General features: G+C 39.2%; 1 protein-coding gene and 1 non-coding gene across 2 annotated transcripts in view; both read right to left on the bottom strand.

Annotated features, from left to right (window-relative positions):
* The window catches only part of Csnk2a1 (casein kinase 2 alpha 1), a 46,022-nt gene that overhangs the window by 11,479 nt on the left and 19,251 nt on the right, over window positions 1-15,292 (bottom strand). Inside the window, exons 2-7 of the mRNA XM_090352115.1 lie at window positions 12,869-13,078; window positions 11,424-11,535; window positions 5,759-5,860; window positions 5,215-5,265; window positions 4,257-4,316; window positions 1,105-1,188 (exon numbers count right to left, since the gene is read on the bottom strand). Of these exons, the coding sequence (XP_090208241.1) occupies window positions 1,105-1,188; window positions 4,257-4,316; window positions 5,215-5,265; window positions 5,759-5,860; window positions 11,424-11,535; window positions 12,869-12,969 (510 nt within the window). The 5' untranslated portion in view covers window positions 12,970-13,078. The remainder of the gene's footprint in view (window positions 1-1,104; window positions 1,189-4,256; window positions 4,317-5,214; window positions 5,266-5,758; window positions 5,861-11,423; window positions 11,536-12,868; window positions 13,079-15,292) is intronic.
* Window positions 11,738-11,866, bottom strand: LOC150050321 (small nucleolar RNA SNORA40). The gene has a single exon (XR_016538754.1). It is a non-coding gene; the product is annotated as a small nucleolar RNA SNORA40 (small nucleolar RNA).

Here is a 15,292-nt window from a genome sequence, read left to right as displayed (position 1 = left end):
TCACCTGAGCCACAGCATCGTTTCTGGCTTTTTTCTGTGATGTGATACCAAGGAAGCACTCTACCACTAGGCCACACTCCCAGCCCTGCCAGTTTCTTAAACTGCTCATTTAACTACAATATTCTTACTATGTAATACTTCTACTGGTGAAGGTTTTCATGGATATCTTTCATAATAAAGTATTTTCTAATAATTCATATAGAATGAACCACTGCCTTCAGGCTCTTGGGTTTCTGACACTGCTTCTTTAACAGAATCTTATAAGGTGTTTGTTTGCCTCCTATATTTTTCTTCTTTCAAAATATGAACTGTAATGGGGCTTGAGGGTAAAGATTACTTAATCCACCTCCATAATTTTCAGACTTTATCACTGGAATATCAGAGAAAAAAATAGTAAATGTTTGCTTAGTGAATAAAGATAAAAAAAATGTGCTGAAAGTTAAAGGATGACTATGTGCCAAGGTTATCATTGTTTATGCTTAAAATAAAATCTCTCCAATTATTCTCAGCAAAAAAACCAAAAACAAATAACAACAACAAAAAAAGCACAAAACTTCACAGACTTCCCAGTTAAAGGTAACCCCAATCAGCCTGCTACTCCAAACAAAACTTAAGATCCATTCAGTACTCTTGTGTTCCATGCCCCTCACATTTAGTCTAACAAAACTGCTCACCCTACTAAAATTCTGATTGTGATCTTATTTCCACTGTCCATGTTAACTATTCCACCATACCTCATCTGATTTACCGCAAAGCTCCTTCTCCCTATCTGTTTCCCAGCACACAGGGATATCAACTATTTGACAGGTAAGATGACAACAGCAAATGAGAATGAATTTCACAACCAACTATTCCATAAAACCAAAAGCAAAGCTTTCTTACCTAAATAAATGTTTTGTCCATTGCATTGTTTCTTTAAAAAAAAGTATTCTTAGCAATAAGAATGAATGGTCTAAACATGCTAATTTAATTTAGTCATTTACCAAACATTTATCTAATATATAATAGGTACCAGGGACTATAACATGCATGAGGGGTGGTACTGAAGATAAGTTGCAAAATAATCCTATCATGTACAAAGATAAAATTTGTCTGTTACATTACCTTTCTGTGCTCATGATCAATCATGACATTATGGGGCTTCACATCTCTGTGCATAATTCCCATGCTATGACAATAATCCAAGGCCTGTGGGAGGAAAAAGCAAGAGAGAGTAAGCCTTAAAATACTGAAATGGTTGGTAGTGGTGCACACCTAGAATCCTACCACTAGCAGTTTGAGACAGGAAGTTTGAAGCCCGCACAAGCTAGACTGCCCAGGCCTTGTTTCAACATGGAAACAAAACATAAAAGTGCCTAAGAGTGCTCACATTTATTTTTTTCTTCCATGAAATTTTCCTTCATTTTCAAAACATTGCTAGATATCAGGACTAGAAAGTCATTCCCACAGTTTTTGTTTCGTTTTGGGGGGGGAGGGGTGGGTCAGTTGTGGGGCTTGAACTCTGGGCCTAGGCTTGTCCCTGAGCTCTTCTGTTCAAGGTTATTGCTCAACCACTTGAGCCACGTGCCACTTCTGGTTTTCTGGTGGTTAACTAGAGATAAGTCTCGCAGACTTTCTTGTGCTGAGGTTGGCTTTGAACCTTAGATCTTAACCTCTTGAGTAGCTAGGATTATAGGCATGAGCCACCAGCACCCGGCTCAAGTTCTGTTCTTCAGAGTGGTTTCCATATCCATTCTGTTCTACTTGCAAATTCAAATGCTTTTTTCTTTTCTTTTTGCCAGTCCTAGGGCTCTAACTCAGGGCCTAGGCATTGTCCTTGAACACTTTTTGCTCAAGGATAGCCCTCTACCACTTGAGCCATAGTGCCACTTCTGTTTTTTTCTGTCTATATATGTAGTATCTAGGAATTGAATCCAGGGCTTCGCATATGCTAGGCAAGCACTTTACCACTAGGCCACACTCCTGGTCCTCCACTCGAAAATTCTTATCTCATTTAAAGCTTAAGACTACTGGGAGAGGGTGGGGGAAGAAAACGAGGCCAAAAACACGAGAAGGGGTATCAATGTGCCAGAAGTAATGCACCTATTGTTCAACAAATGTAACTGTAACCCCTCTATACATTATCCCTGACAATAAAAATTTAAAAATATAAGGAAGAAAAAGAAAAGCTTAGATCATACACAAAGCCTCACAAAAGAAAAAAGCTGGTCTCTATATGAACCTCATTTTGAAGTAATTTCCTTTTTTGGGGGGTGGGGAGGTGAGGAGTAGTGGTTAATGGTAAGGACATCTACTTGAGCCATGTCCCCAGCCCTTTCCACCTTAAGTTTTCAGATAGTGTCTTCAAAGCTTTTTGCTCGGGCCAGACTCAGGTCTCTATTCTTCTACCTATGCCTCCCAAGTAGATTGGATTACAGATGTATGCTATCACATCTAGTTGAATAAGAATCTATCTCTCTTTCTCTTTTTCCCCCTCTCTCAGTAGTACAGTACTGGAGACTGAACTCAAGGCCCTGTGCCACCAACCCCCTAGAAGAATAATTTCTTTAGCACTGAAGAGTCTACAACAGAGATCTACAAGTATGGTATGGCTCATGGGCCAAATCTAGCCTGATGTCCACGTGGCTTAGTGAATAATGCTTTATCAGCACACAGCCACTGTTTATGTATTGTGCACAAGTGCTTTCATATTGCATCAGATCTAAAACGAAACTACCAAAGCCTAAAATATTATTTGTTCCTAAAAGAAACTTACAGCCAGGCATGGTAGCCCATGCCTATAATCCTAGCTACTCAGGAGGCTGAGATCTGAGGATCTTGGTTCAAAGCCAGTCCAGGCACTGAAGTCGTGAGACTCTTACCTCCTTGTAACCAGTAGAAAACCTGAAGTGGGGCTGTGCTCTAGGGGTAGGGTGGTAGACTTGAGTTGAAGAGCTCAGGGACAGTGCTTAGGCCCAGAGTTTAAGCCCCACAAAGACAAACAAACAAACAAACAAAAAAATATACTAACCCCTAGAAGTTTCCAACCTCAAACTAAGCTCAACTGAGTGACGTAACCTTTGGGTTTACTAACCCATGCCTTTCAGTCACCAGCCAAGTTCCTGTCCATCCAGAAGGGCAACCTAGATTCCTACAGTTCACATGGCAAAGCAAGCCTACTTGTAACTCTGTGAAGTCCTACATGCTATAAGACTCCTGAGCCAAAGGGAAGATGAACAAACTTCTCTGTAGGTATAAACTCTACTACACAAAGCTGATCTATTAATTACTAGGAGGAAGATACCTGGTAATCCCATTTGAGAAATATAAGTCTATTCTCTTTCACTGATCTTAAGCTGATATTACTCAGTTTTAGAACAATGATCCCTTGAAGGCCAAGTTAAAGTTTACTATTTTACTTGTTGAATCTTAAGTAAAAAAACTATCAGAAGTTACTCGAGCATATCAGGTTTTTTTCTTTCAAGTTTTGACAGTTTCCATTTTCAGTTCTCCAAGTACCATTTTGAAAGCATTCTATTCTTACTAGACAATGTCAAGGGATGGGAGTTTGGCCTAGTGGTGGAATGCTTGCCTAGCATGCACGAAGGCCTAGATTCAATTCCTCGATAACACATACATAGAAAAAGCCGGAAATGGTGCTGTGGCTCAAGTGACAGGCCACTAAACTTGAGAAAGCTCAAAGACAGTGCTCAAGCCCTGAGTTCAAGCCCCAAGACTGGCAAAAAAAAAAGATGGGCTATATCAAGTCATAGCTTTACATTAATCTAAAGGTTCTAATATTATCAATTTGTTAAACACTAGCTATAAATACAGCACAGATGCCCTATAAGAGATGAGTAGATTAAGAACATTTGGTGCATATATATAATGGAATTTTTAATAGAAGCATATTAAATGAATACCAGGAGGTGGAAACATGTCTTGGGAAGAGAACACTGAGGAAAGAGCACATGAATGGTGGCTGAGAAAATGTAATCATTATATTATGTACATTATGTAAAAACTGAACTATGTAACTTGAGGGTAGGGATGGGAGAGAGGAAAATGGGGGTAAATGGAAGGTATGATATTGATCAAGAAGTGTTGTACTTCTAATGACTTAAATTTCAACCTTTTTGTACCATTACTTAATCTTCAAAAAGCAAAAAAAAATATTGTCCATGGAGAAGCCTGATCTCTGGCTTTTCTACCATTAGTTGAACTGCTGAATACAACTAAGACCAATTTAAAGATATTTAATATCCGAGGTAACTTACCTTCAGAATTTCATACATGTAAAATCGAATATCATAGTCTGTTAGTGTCTGGTACAATTGCTGTTGAAGACAAATGCAACAATTGAGTCATGAAATAATATAAAGGGATAATTCTTCATCCTCATTCATAACAATGTAAACTAAGATTTGAAATCATTTGGCACGATTACAATATAACATTTAATTTAAAGGAATAGTTTTGTGTTTAATTCTCCATGTAAAAAATGAATAAACTCGGGGCCGGGAGTTTGGCATAGTGGTTAAAGTGCTTGCCTAGCATGCATGAAGACCCGGGTTCGATTCCTCGGTACCACATATATAGAAAAAAAGCCAGAAGTGGTGCTGAGGCTCAAGTGGTAGAGCTCTAGCCTTGAGAAAGTCCAAGGACAGTGTTCAGGCCCTGAGCTCAAGCCCAGGACTGGCAAAAAAATAAAAAATAAAAAAAATAAACTCATGATGCTGAGGCTAAATCCACTATTAGTAACATAACATATATACATATCTGGGTATATATGAGTACAATGTTTGCTCTTCATTTATCTTCTGACTTTCTCATAAAAAGTATTGATTCAAACTAGCACTAAGGAATATCTAGTTCCCTACTATCATATACATAATACATTCCCTCCTGAACATTATTACCTTAAAACATGGCATTAAGACCGGCTGTGGAGAAATGTGTTCTACTGCTTTGTCATCAAGTTGGATATGAGCAAAAATTGTTGAGTACATGGCAAAGATAATGAGATATAAACGTCATTACAGAGCACAAAACAAAAAAGGACAAAGTACCAAATATGTAAAGTGGGTACTACTTGTATATGAGTCTTTCTGTGTTAAGCTCTTTTAGGATTAGAACAAGTGAAAAAGTAAGTTCTTCAACTGCTATCCTCAAATGACTTTCTATGCAGTCTAAAGATTCAATAGCTTGAAATGGTAGGCAGGCTATACATTATACCTTGAAGTCTGTGTTGTTTACGTGTTCAAAAACCAAGGCAGGGGTTCGTGACTAGGGGAAAGAAAAAGAAAACATGTTAGTAGTTTCTGATAGCTTTCTGGACACAACGCTTGTGGATGCTGCATGGTGAGTCTGGTAGTCCTCGCCTCAGAAGCCAAAATCCCTCTACTACTAATAGCCCACCCCGCTTCTCATCACCACACTTAGAGGTCATTTTGGGGATGGATTTCAAACAGAAGACATGGAGCTGAAGTCTCACCAGGCTCTAGGCAGCCCGACAATGCGCCCATCGCCCATCAGCATCGGACCTGAGTTTGCAAAATGGATTAACACATTTCAGTTTCCAGTGCTATCAGTCTCTTAGCCTAGAAGAATAAGAAATAGTCTGTGGGTGGAGGTCTCTTTGAAAGGAAGACCTAAGCTAGTTAAAACGTATATCTAATTAAGTCCTTAGTGAAAGGGGTGGTAAAAGAAATAGGCCAGTTGTGCTGTGTCCAACACCACCTCAGCCCTGGGGGGCCTTGCTAATGCCTACTATACTTACCACAGGGTCTTTTACAATGTCTGCCAGGGTGATGATGTTGGGACCACCTCTCAAATTCTCCAAAATTTTTATTTCACGCTTAATTTTCTTCTTTTTCACTGGCTGAAAGGGTAGAAATATATCCGTGAAAAACATTACTCTGGGTATTTTCAACAGGTTCTGCAATAAATGGCTTACTTATGAACTCAAGGAAGGAAGGAAGGAAGGAAGGAAGGAAGGAAGGAAGGAAGGAAGGAAGGAAGGAAGGAAGGAAGGAAATGTAACAGACATCTCAGAATCCTTTTCTGCTAGTTCTGTGCCACTCTGCATGTTATATTTCAAACTTTAAAAAGTAGCATCTTGAAGAGGACTACCAAAACACATCTTAAAAAAAAAAAAGCATTTAAAAAACCAGAGTACAACATGGGTTCTTTTATTCCTTTCTCTAACTCTACAGCCCTATAGAAAGTAAAGGATGGTAAGGGTCAACAGAAAGAAAAGTTATTCATGGGGCCAGGAGTTTTGTCTAGTGGTAGAGTGCTTACATGAAGATCTGGGTTTGATTCCTCAGTACCACACGTATAGAAAAAGCCGGAAGTGGTGCTGTGGCTCAGTGGTAGAGCTCTAGCCTTAAGAAAGCCCATGTAAGATAACCAGTGGGTAAACTGAGGCCTTCAAGTCAATTGCCTATTGTGAACCTGTAAGCTACACCCATAAGGAAATCTATATAACTTCTAAAAGTTAAGGCCACAGTGAGGAATCAAATAAGATACCTCAAAAGATCTGAGTATGTCTGGAAAATAATATATGATATGTATCTAATCTTACTATCAATATTCTTATAAATTCATTCAGAAATAGTGCTCTGCAGAATCCTTAGAATATACTCTGCATAATTCTTTGCCTTCACCCATCCTTTCCATCTGTTCTGATGTAGAACTCCTTTTTATTTTTCTGAGAGCCTTGGTCCAACTGTGCTCCCTTCACAAAACTTCCTTCTGCATAGTCTTTTAAAAAATAGTGCTGGCCCAAGAGAAATACAAGCAAGTCACTTGCTCTTTTAAATGTTATAGTAGTCGCATCAAAAAAGATGATTATCTGAATAATATATTTAAGTCATATTTAAAGTCTAATGATTTCTTTCCAGGGTGCCAGCCAACTCAGGACTGCTTGCTCACGCACTGCACACAACTCTTCAAAGTTGTTTTAAGGAAATTATGGGTTCTAAACTTTGATGGTGCAACAATCACCTAATTTTTAAATACAGAGATGTGCAAAATTCACATAGACATACTAAATTAAGCCAGGCATGGTGGCTCACGCCTGTAATCCTCCTAGTTACCCAGGAGGCTGAGATCTGAGGATCAAGGTCCAAGCCAGCCTGGGTACTAAGGGACCTGAGACTCTTATCACCAATTAACCTCTAGAAAATGGGAAGTGGGGCTTGGCTCAAGGATAGGGCGCTAGCCTTGAGCTGAAGAGCTCAGGAACAGTGCCCAGGCCGAGTTCAAGCCCTGGACCCACAAAAAAATACTAAATTAGAATCTTCTGAAGGTTTCCTGATTCCCAAGGTAATCTAGGTCCAAGAATACTATATGAACTCCTTTAACTTTGTCTCATCACTAAACACGTAGTATGGCATGAAACAGATTTTGGGAAGTCCTTCATACCATAGCTCTGTAGCTATCTAACCCTTGGGAGTATTTAAATGTTTATCTTTAAAGGGATGTAGATTCCTCACAATGCTTTTTTTTTTTTTTTTTTTGCCAGTCCTCAGCTTGAACTTGGGGTCTGGGCACTGTCCTTGATATTTCTCAAGGTTGGCGCTCTACCACTTGAGCCACAGTGCCACTTCTGGCCTTTTCAGTGTATGTGGTACCTAGAAATTGATCCCAGGGCGTCATGCATGCTAAAAAAGCCTCTACCACTAGGTCATATTCTCAGCCAAAGTTGTCATTTATGTAACACAGAATATCACAATGAAAAAGAAAATAAATGGAAAGTGCTTTAATAATAATGAATTCTGTATAGCTGACATTCAATTCATTCCATAGCTTCTTACCCTTGCTTCTATTAGAACTAAGTACATGGACTGGCTGGGAGGCAAGGTGGCTTCAGCCTCTCTTTTAGTAGCAGAACTGGGGATTTGACTTCAGGGTCCTGTGCTTAGAAGGCAAGTGTTCCACCACCGGAGCCTAACTCACAGCCCTGCTTTTTGCTAATTATTATGGAAAAGCCTACAGAATTTATCTGCCTAGACTGACCTTGAACCACGATTCTTCAGACCTCAGATTACTGAGTAGCTAGAATTATAGGTGAGTCACCAGCACCTGGCCCTTTTCCTTTTAGCTTTTTAGACAGGGTATTAGCTTTTGGCTGGTTGGTCTTGGACAGGGATCCTTCCATCTCTGCTTCTTAGATAGCTGAAATTACATACTACTAAATGACACGTTTATTTTCTTGCCTCAACTTTCAGAATCTCTTTTATCTGCTAGCTCATACAGAGGCCTATTTCCCTATCCATAGACCAACCCATCAATCTACTTCCTGTTCTCTACTTTAACAATATTTCCCAATAGTTGATTTTTGCAAAAGCTATTTTTTTTTTGTCAGTCCTGGGCTTGCAGTCAGTGGCTGAGCACTGTCCTTGGTCTTTTCTCAAGGCTAGAGCTCTACCACTTGAGCTTCAGCACCACTTTCGGCTTTTTTCTATGTATGTGGTACCAAGGAATTGAACCTGGGTCTTCATGCATGCTAGGCAAGCACTCTACCACTAGGCTAAATTCCCAGCACCTGCAAAAGCTATTTTTAAATGACTCTAAAGAATCCTTCAGGGGCTGGGAGTTTGGCCTAGTGGTAGAGTGCTTGCGTAGCATGCACGAAGACCGGGTTCGATTCCTTGGTACCACATACATAGAAAAAAGCCAGAAGTGGTGCTGAGGCTCAAGTGGTAGAGCTCTAGCTTTGAGAAAGTCCAAGGACAAGTGCTCACGTCCTGAGCTCAAGCTCAGGACTGGCGGAAGGAAGGAAGGAAGGAAGGAAGGAAGGAAGGAAGGAAGGAAGGAAGGAAGGAAGGAAGGAAGGAAGGAAGGAAAGAAGGGAGGGAGGGAAAAAACCTTCAGATCAAAACTTTATGTAAAGCTGACTAGGTAGGTGGAATATATCCTAATTTAATAATGCTCATTGTAACTTCTATCTCCCCAGATAAACAAGGAGATAAAAAAAAAAGCTTCATAGGGGCCAGGAACTTGGCCTAGTGGTTAAAGTGATTGCCTAGCATGCACGAAGACCCGGGTTCCATTCCTTGGTACCACATATATAGAAAAAGCTGGAAGTGGTGCTGAGGCTCAAGTGGTAGAGCTCTAGCCTTGAGAAAGTCCAAGGACAGTGCTCAGGCCCTGAGCTCAAGCCCAGGACTGGCAAAATAAATAAATAAATAAATAAATAAATAAATAAATAAATAAATAAATAAATAAAAAGCTTCATAGTATTTGAAAGATTTTCATTCATCTATATAGACTCTGTCTTCCTCTATCTTTTATTCTATTGTGAACCATCACACCACTATTGGTGTGTGGTTCTAAATATGTGATTTCATTCTATCATATACCTTTCCGTATGAATGTCAGCTACACTAAGAACTGCAGTCTCCAAATTACAGTTCCATATATGATAAGGCAAGATCACCTCTACTTTCATCATGGTTAATTGATTTTATTAGGATCTGGATTTAAAAGACAACTGTTCTGATTTCCAGTCTAGTTTTCTTTCTAGATGTTATAAGAGATATAAATACTTAAACTCTTTGGGCATGGTGAGACAGTTTAAATTTGGGGGACAAACTCATCAATACCTGAAACCTGCCAAACACCAGGAGTACTACCAGTTTAGAGCAGTTCCTGGTTTCAACATGACATTTCAGTACTATATTCGTTTTGAATCTTGTGAACCTGGGTTTTCAGCAGCTGATATGATAAAAAGTAAGTACTGTACAAGGTATTAACCTCATTCTAATATACGAAACGCTATGAGTAGCCAATAGGTTGTACATAGGCCAATGGCAATTATGGTTAATAAGATTGTTTTTACATTCTTGGGGGAGGGGTCATGGAGCTTAACTCTGGCCTGGTCACTGTCCTTGAGCTCTTCAACTCAAGGCTACCACTTTACCCTTGAGCCACAGTTCCACTTCCCATTTTCTAGTGATTAATTGGTGATAAGAGTGTCTTGGCAGCTATGTATTGCCCAGGCTGGCTTTGAACCTCGATCCTCAAATCTCAGCTTCTGAGTAGCTAGCATTACAGGCATGAGCCATTGCCCCGGGCTGTTTTTACTTTTAATGACTGTGTATAACTGGTTAAATGGCTATTAAGTTGTTAAATATAAGTAGTTATTTGGACCTAGCCACTTAATACATAGAACTACTTAATATACAGGACTATTTTCTCTTACTGAGAAAAGTGCTATATATAGAAAAGTTTGGGAAGTTCTACTTCTTTGTGTCAATGGGTAAGTTTCCATGGTAAGGAACAATGAGCTAAGCATACAGTATATGATAGGAAGCAGTACAGCAAAAATAAAATTACAAGTTATGTACTGATAGTTCATTTGCCAAATCTAATTTGTGCAGTGTTAAAAACAATTTTTTTTTTTTTTTTTTTTTTTTTGCCAGTCCTGGGCTTGAGCACAGGGCCTGAGCACTGTCCTTGGACTTTCTCAAGGCTAGAGCTCTACCACTTGAGCCTCAGCACCACTTCTGGCTTTTTTTCTATATATGTGGTACCGAGGAATCGAACCCGGGTCTTCATGCATGCTAGGCAAGCACTTTAACCACTAGGCCAAACTCCCGGCCCTAAAAACAATTTTTTAACAAAACAAATCTTAACCCAACATTTATACATCAGAATTTATATACGAATATCAATTTCTGACTTCTCTTCACAAAGTGAGACTATCAAGCAATACTAGACTTGCTCTGCTACAGGGCAATACTGGGTGGTGCTGAGAAGTAGCTACCTCCTCCTGAAGAAGTATGTGCCTCCTGGTTTTCCTCAGTTCTTTCCTACAGCTCACATCATCTAAGTGTGAGTAGTCACACCACCCTAGCTACATCGATGTCTTCTGCTTGCCCTCTTAAAGCCTGTATTTGTGATACCTCATCCTTAGAAGATACAAATGACTTATTTTTTTGTTGAAAATAAAGTCATAAAATATAACTCTAAGTACATAAAACAAGCACTAGATCAGGCTTAGGAGATGTAACCACCTTTTACTGCTCTACCCTGCTACAACTAATGATGACAAACCACTTCTAGCTCTCCTACTTCACAGTTCCTCATCTGCCAAGCAAGTGTCATCTGCAGGGCGCCAGTGGCAGTAATCATGCCTGTAAATCCTAGCTACTAGCTATTAGCTACTAAGGAGTCTGAGATCTGAGGATCACAGTTTAAAACAAGCCTGGTAGCAAAGTTTATGAGACTCTTATCTCCAATTAACCACTAAGCCTCAGGACTGGCAAAACAAAACAAAAGAAACAAACAAAAAACGGTATCATTTGTTCTAGTGATTTCAGAGGATATAATAAAGGGCTAAACAACCTTTAAAGCTAACCCTAAGAAAGGGCATTTATATTAACTTTTAAGCCCTACATATCAAATCCCTCTGAAATTTTCTCTCTTCTACTCACCTTGAGAATTTTAACAACAACTTTTTCATTATTTGTGATGTTGATAGCTTCAAATACTTCACTGTATTTACCTCTGCCTAATTTTCGAACAAGCTGATAGTCATCTTGATTGCTGTGAACAAAAATTCAAAGTCATGTTGATTTAACACTTCCATGTTATCAAGCGCCAAATTAACTTATAAAACCATTACCACTTGTAGCTCAAGTGACAAATCATTTGTCTAGCAAACATACCTGAATCAAATCTTAATATTACAAAATAAAACAAAAACTTGCCAGAATAACAATGAGATATTTTGAATTTTTAAAAAAATTACATTCCTTCTTACATATACGAAAATCTCATGTTCAGCAATGAGTCCTGGGTTGCAAAACAGGACTTAAGTGTTTGCACCTATCTGTAAGGCTTTTTTATAAATTAAACAAAGACATACGTAAGTGCTCTGTTGTAGTTTTTAAAAACAGAGCTAAAGACAGGAGTGGCGGCTCACACCTACAATCCTAACTACTCCAGATGTTGAGATCTGAGGATCGCTGACCTGAGCACTGAAGTCTGTGAGACTTTTATCTCCAATTAACCACCAGAAAACCAGAAGTGGAGCTGCGACTCAAGGGGTAGGGCAGTGGCCTTGAGCTGAAGAGGTCAGGGACAACGCCTAGGCCCAGAGTTCAAGTCCCATGACTAACAAAAAATAAAAAGATTAGGAGGGCAGGAGCCAAGAGTTTGGTCTAGTGTTTGAGTGCTTGCCTAGCATGCACAAAGACCTGAGTTTGATTCCTAGGTAGTACCACATACATAGAAACAGCCAGAAATGGTGCTGTGACTCAAGTGGTAGAGCTCTAGATTTGAGAAAGCCCAAAGACAGTGGTCAAGCCCTGAGTTCAAGCTAGGACTGGCAGGGAAAAAAAAAGGAATTAGGAGGGCAGCAACAAATACAATTGTCCAGGAGAAGTACAATTGTTCGGGTTGAAACCAGAGTTGTATGCCTAGTCTCATGATAATGGCAATTGTCTAAGGATTTAATGTTGTTTCTCATCAAAAAGAGAACACTTTTCTGGAGAATTGTTTCAACCTTTACTAATACTATGGGAAAACCTTTTCTGACCTCAATTAATAGTTTATGTAAGAGCCTGGTGTTTTTCAAGTCTCTCAAGTATGAATTCTCACTTATCTACAATGTTTTTAGCTTGAGAGGCAGCTACAGAGCACAGAAAAAAGAAGACATTGAATGACTTTTAAATGGTAAGCCCATCAAAACTATCAACCTGTCAAAGCAATACTCTGCTTCTCTCTACAGCACCAAACTTGCAGCTCAGAAGAAGAAACTGGTTTGGCTTTAAACCTGAGGTTGCACCGTGAAGGGGTTTATAAACATACATTCCTCAACAAATCCCTTAGACTCAGCTCTTTAGGTGAGTACAGTAAAGGGAATAGAAACAATTACCCCCATTCCACCACATGTGACTCGTAATCCCAGTACTCTCGGGGTCTGTGAGTATTAACATCTGTGTAAACTCTGGCCCTGCTTGGCACGGGTCCCGACATGTCAGACAGATTGGCAGACAAAGCTGAACTTGATGTCTGAAGATCTGGCAGTCCAACTGTTCAGAGGCAGCCGGGAATAAGACCTTGTTCCAGACCTGTTTTCTTCAACCTGCACAAACAAAATGCAAAAAGATTAAATCATTTTTTTCAAAGTACGTGGGAATGAAAAAAAAATCTTTTCATAATAATGGCCTCAACCTCAAGTATACCAAATACACTTTCCTACCCGTTAAGACTGTGTTCCCAACTGTGTTACAGTTTCCTATAAGACAGGCATGGGCAGAGAGGTGGGGGGGAATTAAAAAATACCTAAAACTGGTCCCAATCATATTCTGCAGAGAGCAGACATTTGAACATTTAAGAGCCTAGATTCCATCAAACTTTAATATATGTAACATATATGTGTATATATTACAAATACATACATATATTTGGTTACAACCTAGAATCATGGTTCAAAGAGTCTACGTGTACACGTGTACACATGTATGTATACACACACACACACACACACACCAAAATTTAACCTGAAGGGAAAGTAGTGAAATTTTAAGAATATATTAATTCAGTTTATCAAATCAAATTGACTTTCTTCCCCAACTATGCCAATCCTTCCATTTTCATTCTCTGAAGTCAGCACAGTTGATTCTCCCTGTTATGCATTTAATTAAAAATGTAAGTCTTCACACGTGGAAATCATTTTTGCAGTTTCCTAGTTAAAACTGGACTGTCTCAATCTAATTATGGGGAAGTATTTGTACAAACAGAAAATGAAGAATTATCTTTTGGTCCTAGGGTGTGTGTGTGTGTGTGTATGTGTGGGAACCCTACACTCATCAAAAGAATAAATTACTATGAGACAGAAGAGATAGGACAACCAAATGCGACATTCTTCTCAAAAGAAACAAATTCCGTTCTGCAAAAGAGGGAGGATGTTATAAAAATACTAACAGATTAGCACTTAAAATGCAAGTACTATATTGATATGAAAGTAGGAAATTGAAACATAACTACAATAGTTAAGACACTTGCCACGTGTGGTGGGTCATGTCTATAAATCTCAGCACTTAGGAAACAGGAGAGTAATGAATTAGATTTTTTTTTTCCTTTTGCCAGTCCTAACGCTTGCATTCAGGGCCTAGGTACTGTCATTGAGCTTTCTCAAGATTAGCATTCTACCACTTGAGCCACAGCACCACTTCCAGCTTTTTTTGTGTATGTGGTACCAAGGAATTGAATCCAGGGCTTTGTGCATGCTGGGGCCAGCACTCTACATACCACTAGGCCATACTCCTGGTTCTGTTTTTTTAAAGATGAAGTCTCACTTTGATCCAGGTGGATTCTTCTGCCTTATCCTCTAGCTGGTTGGTATTTTATACCTTTACCTACCTTTTATCTGTGGATTTCAAAGACCCTTTCCCTAAGAGCTTATAAAGTATGTAATACTAACACAAATTTAGTAACTGGGATTAAATGCACTAGGAAAATGATAAAGTGGTTTTATCCTGGTTCCAAATCCCAGCCAAACCTCTATGGGCTTCTTCTAGTTTCAACTCATCACTTATAAAAACCTATCCAATTATATGGGAGACTGAAGATGATCAAGTTAGCTGACCCTCTAATAAAAGCTTAGAAATATCAAACACAATATTGTAATAACTATTAAGGCATAGCTCCTTACTAGCTAGGATTACAAGCATGAACAACTGGCATTTAACTGTTTCTGTTTGTTTTACATCAATCCTGGGATTGAACTCGGCTTGGGTGAGCTTTCTTACTCAAGGCTAGCACTCTACCACTTTTGAGGTACAGTGCCACTTTCAGTAGTGGTTAACTGGAGATAAGAGTCTCATGGTTTTTCCTGCTGAAGCTGGCTTTGAACTGGGATCCTCAGATCCTGAGTCTCCTGAGTCGCTAGGATTACAGATGTGAATTCCAGTGCCTGGCTTTTTGTATTTTAAATAAAGCCCAGGGATAGGTGTAGGTGGCTCACATCTGTAATCCTAAATACTCAGGAGACTGAGATAAATCTGAGGACCCCAGTTCAAAGCCAGTCTGAGCAGAAAAATCCACCAGAAGATCCCATTTCTAAAGTAACCAGCAAGAAGCAAGCTGGAAAAGCTCAGGCCCAGAGTTCAAGTCCTACGACCAATCAAAAAAAAAAAAAAAAAAAGCTGGAGGCAAACAAGCCAAGGAAGCCTAAGGCCCTGAATTTAAATCATATCTGCAACAAAACAAAGCAAAACTCAACTGAGTTTTTTTATTGTATTCACTAGTGCATGCATCTATCACATACTTCCCACCTAGTTTTTTTGTGCTCTCT

The sequence above is a fragment of the Megascapheus bottae genome, chromosome 18, assembly GCF_031878675.1.
Source record: "Megascapheus bottae isolate mThoBot1 chromosome 18, mThoBot2.hap1, whole genome shotgun sequence".
NCBI classification, from domain to species: Eukaryota; Metazoa; Chordata; class Mammalia; order Rodentia; family Geomyidae; genus Megascapheus; species Megascapheus bottae.
Note: the sequence above shows the minus strand (reverse complement) of the source record. Positions and strands in the feature narration are given on the sequence as shown.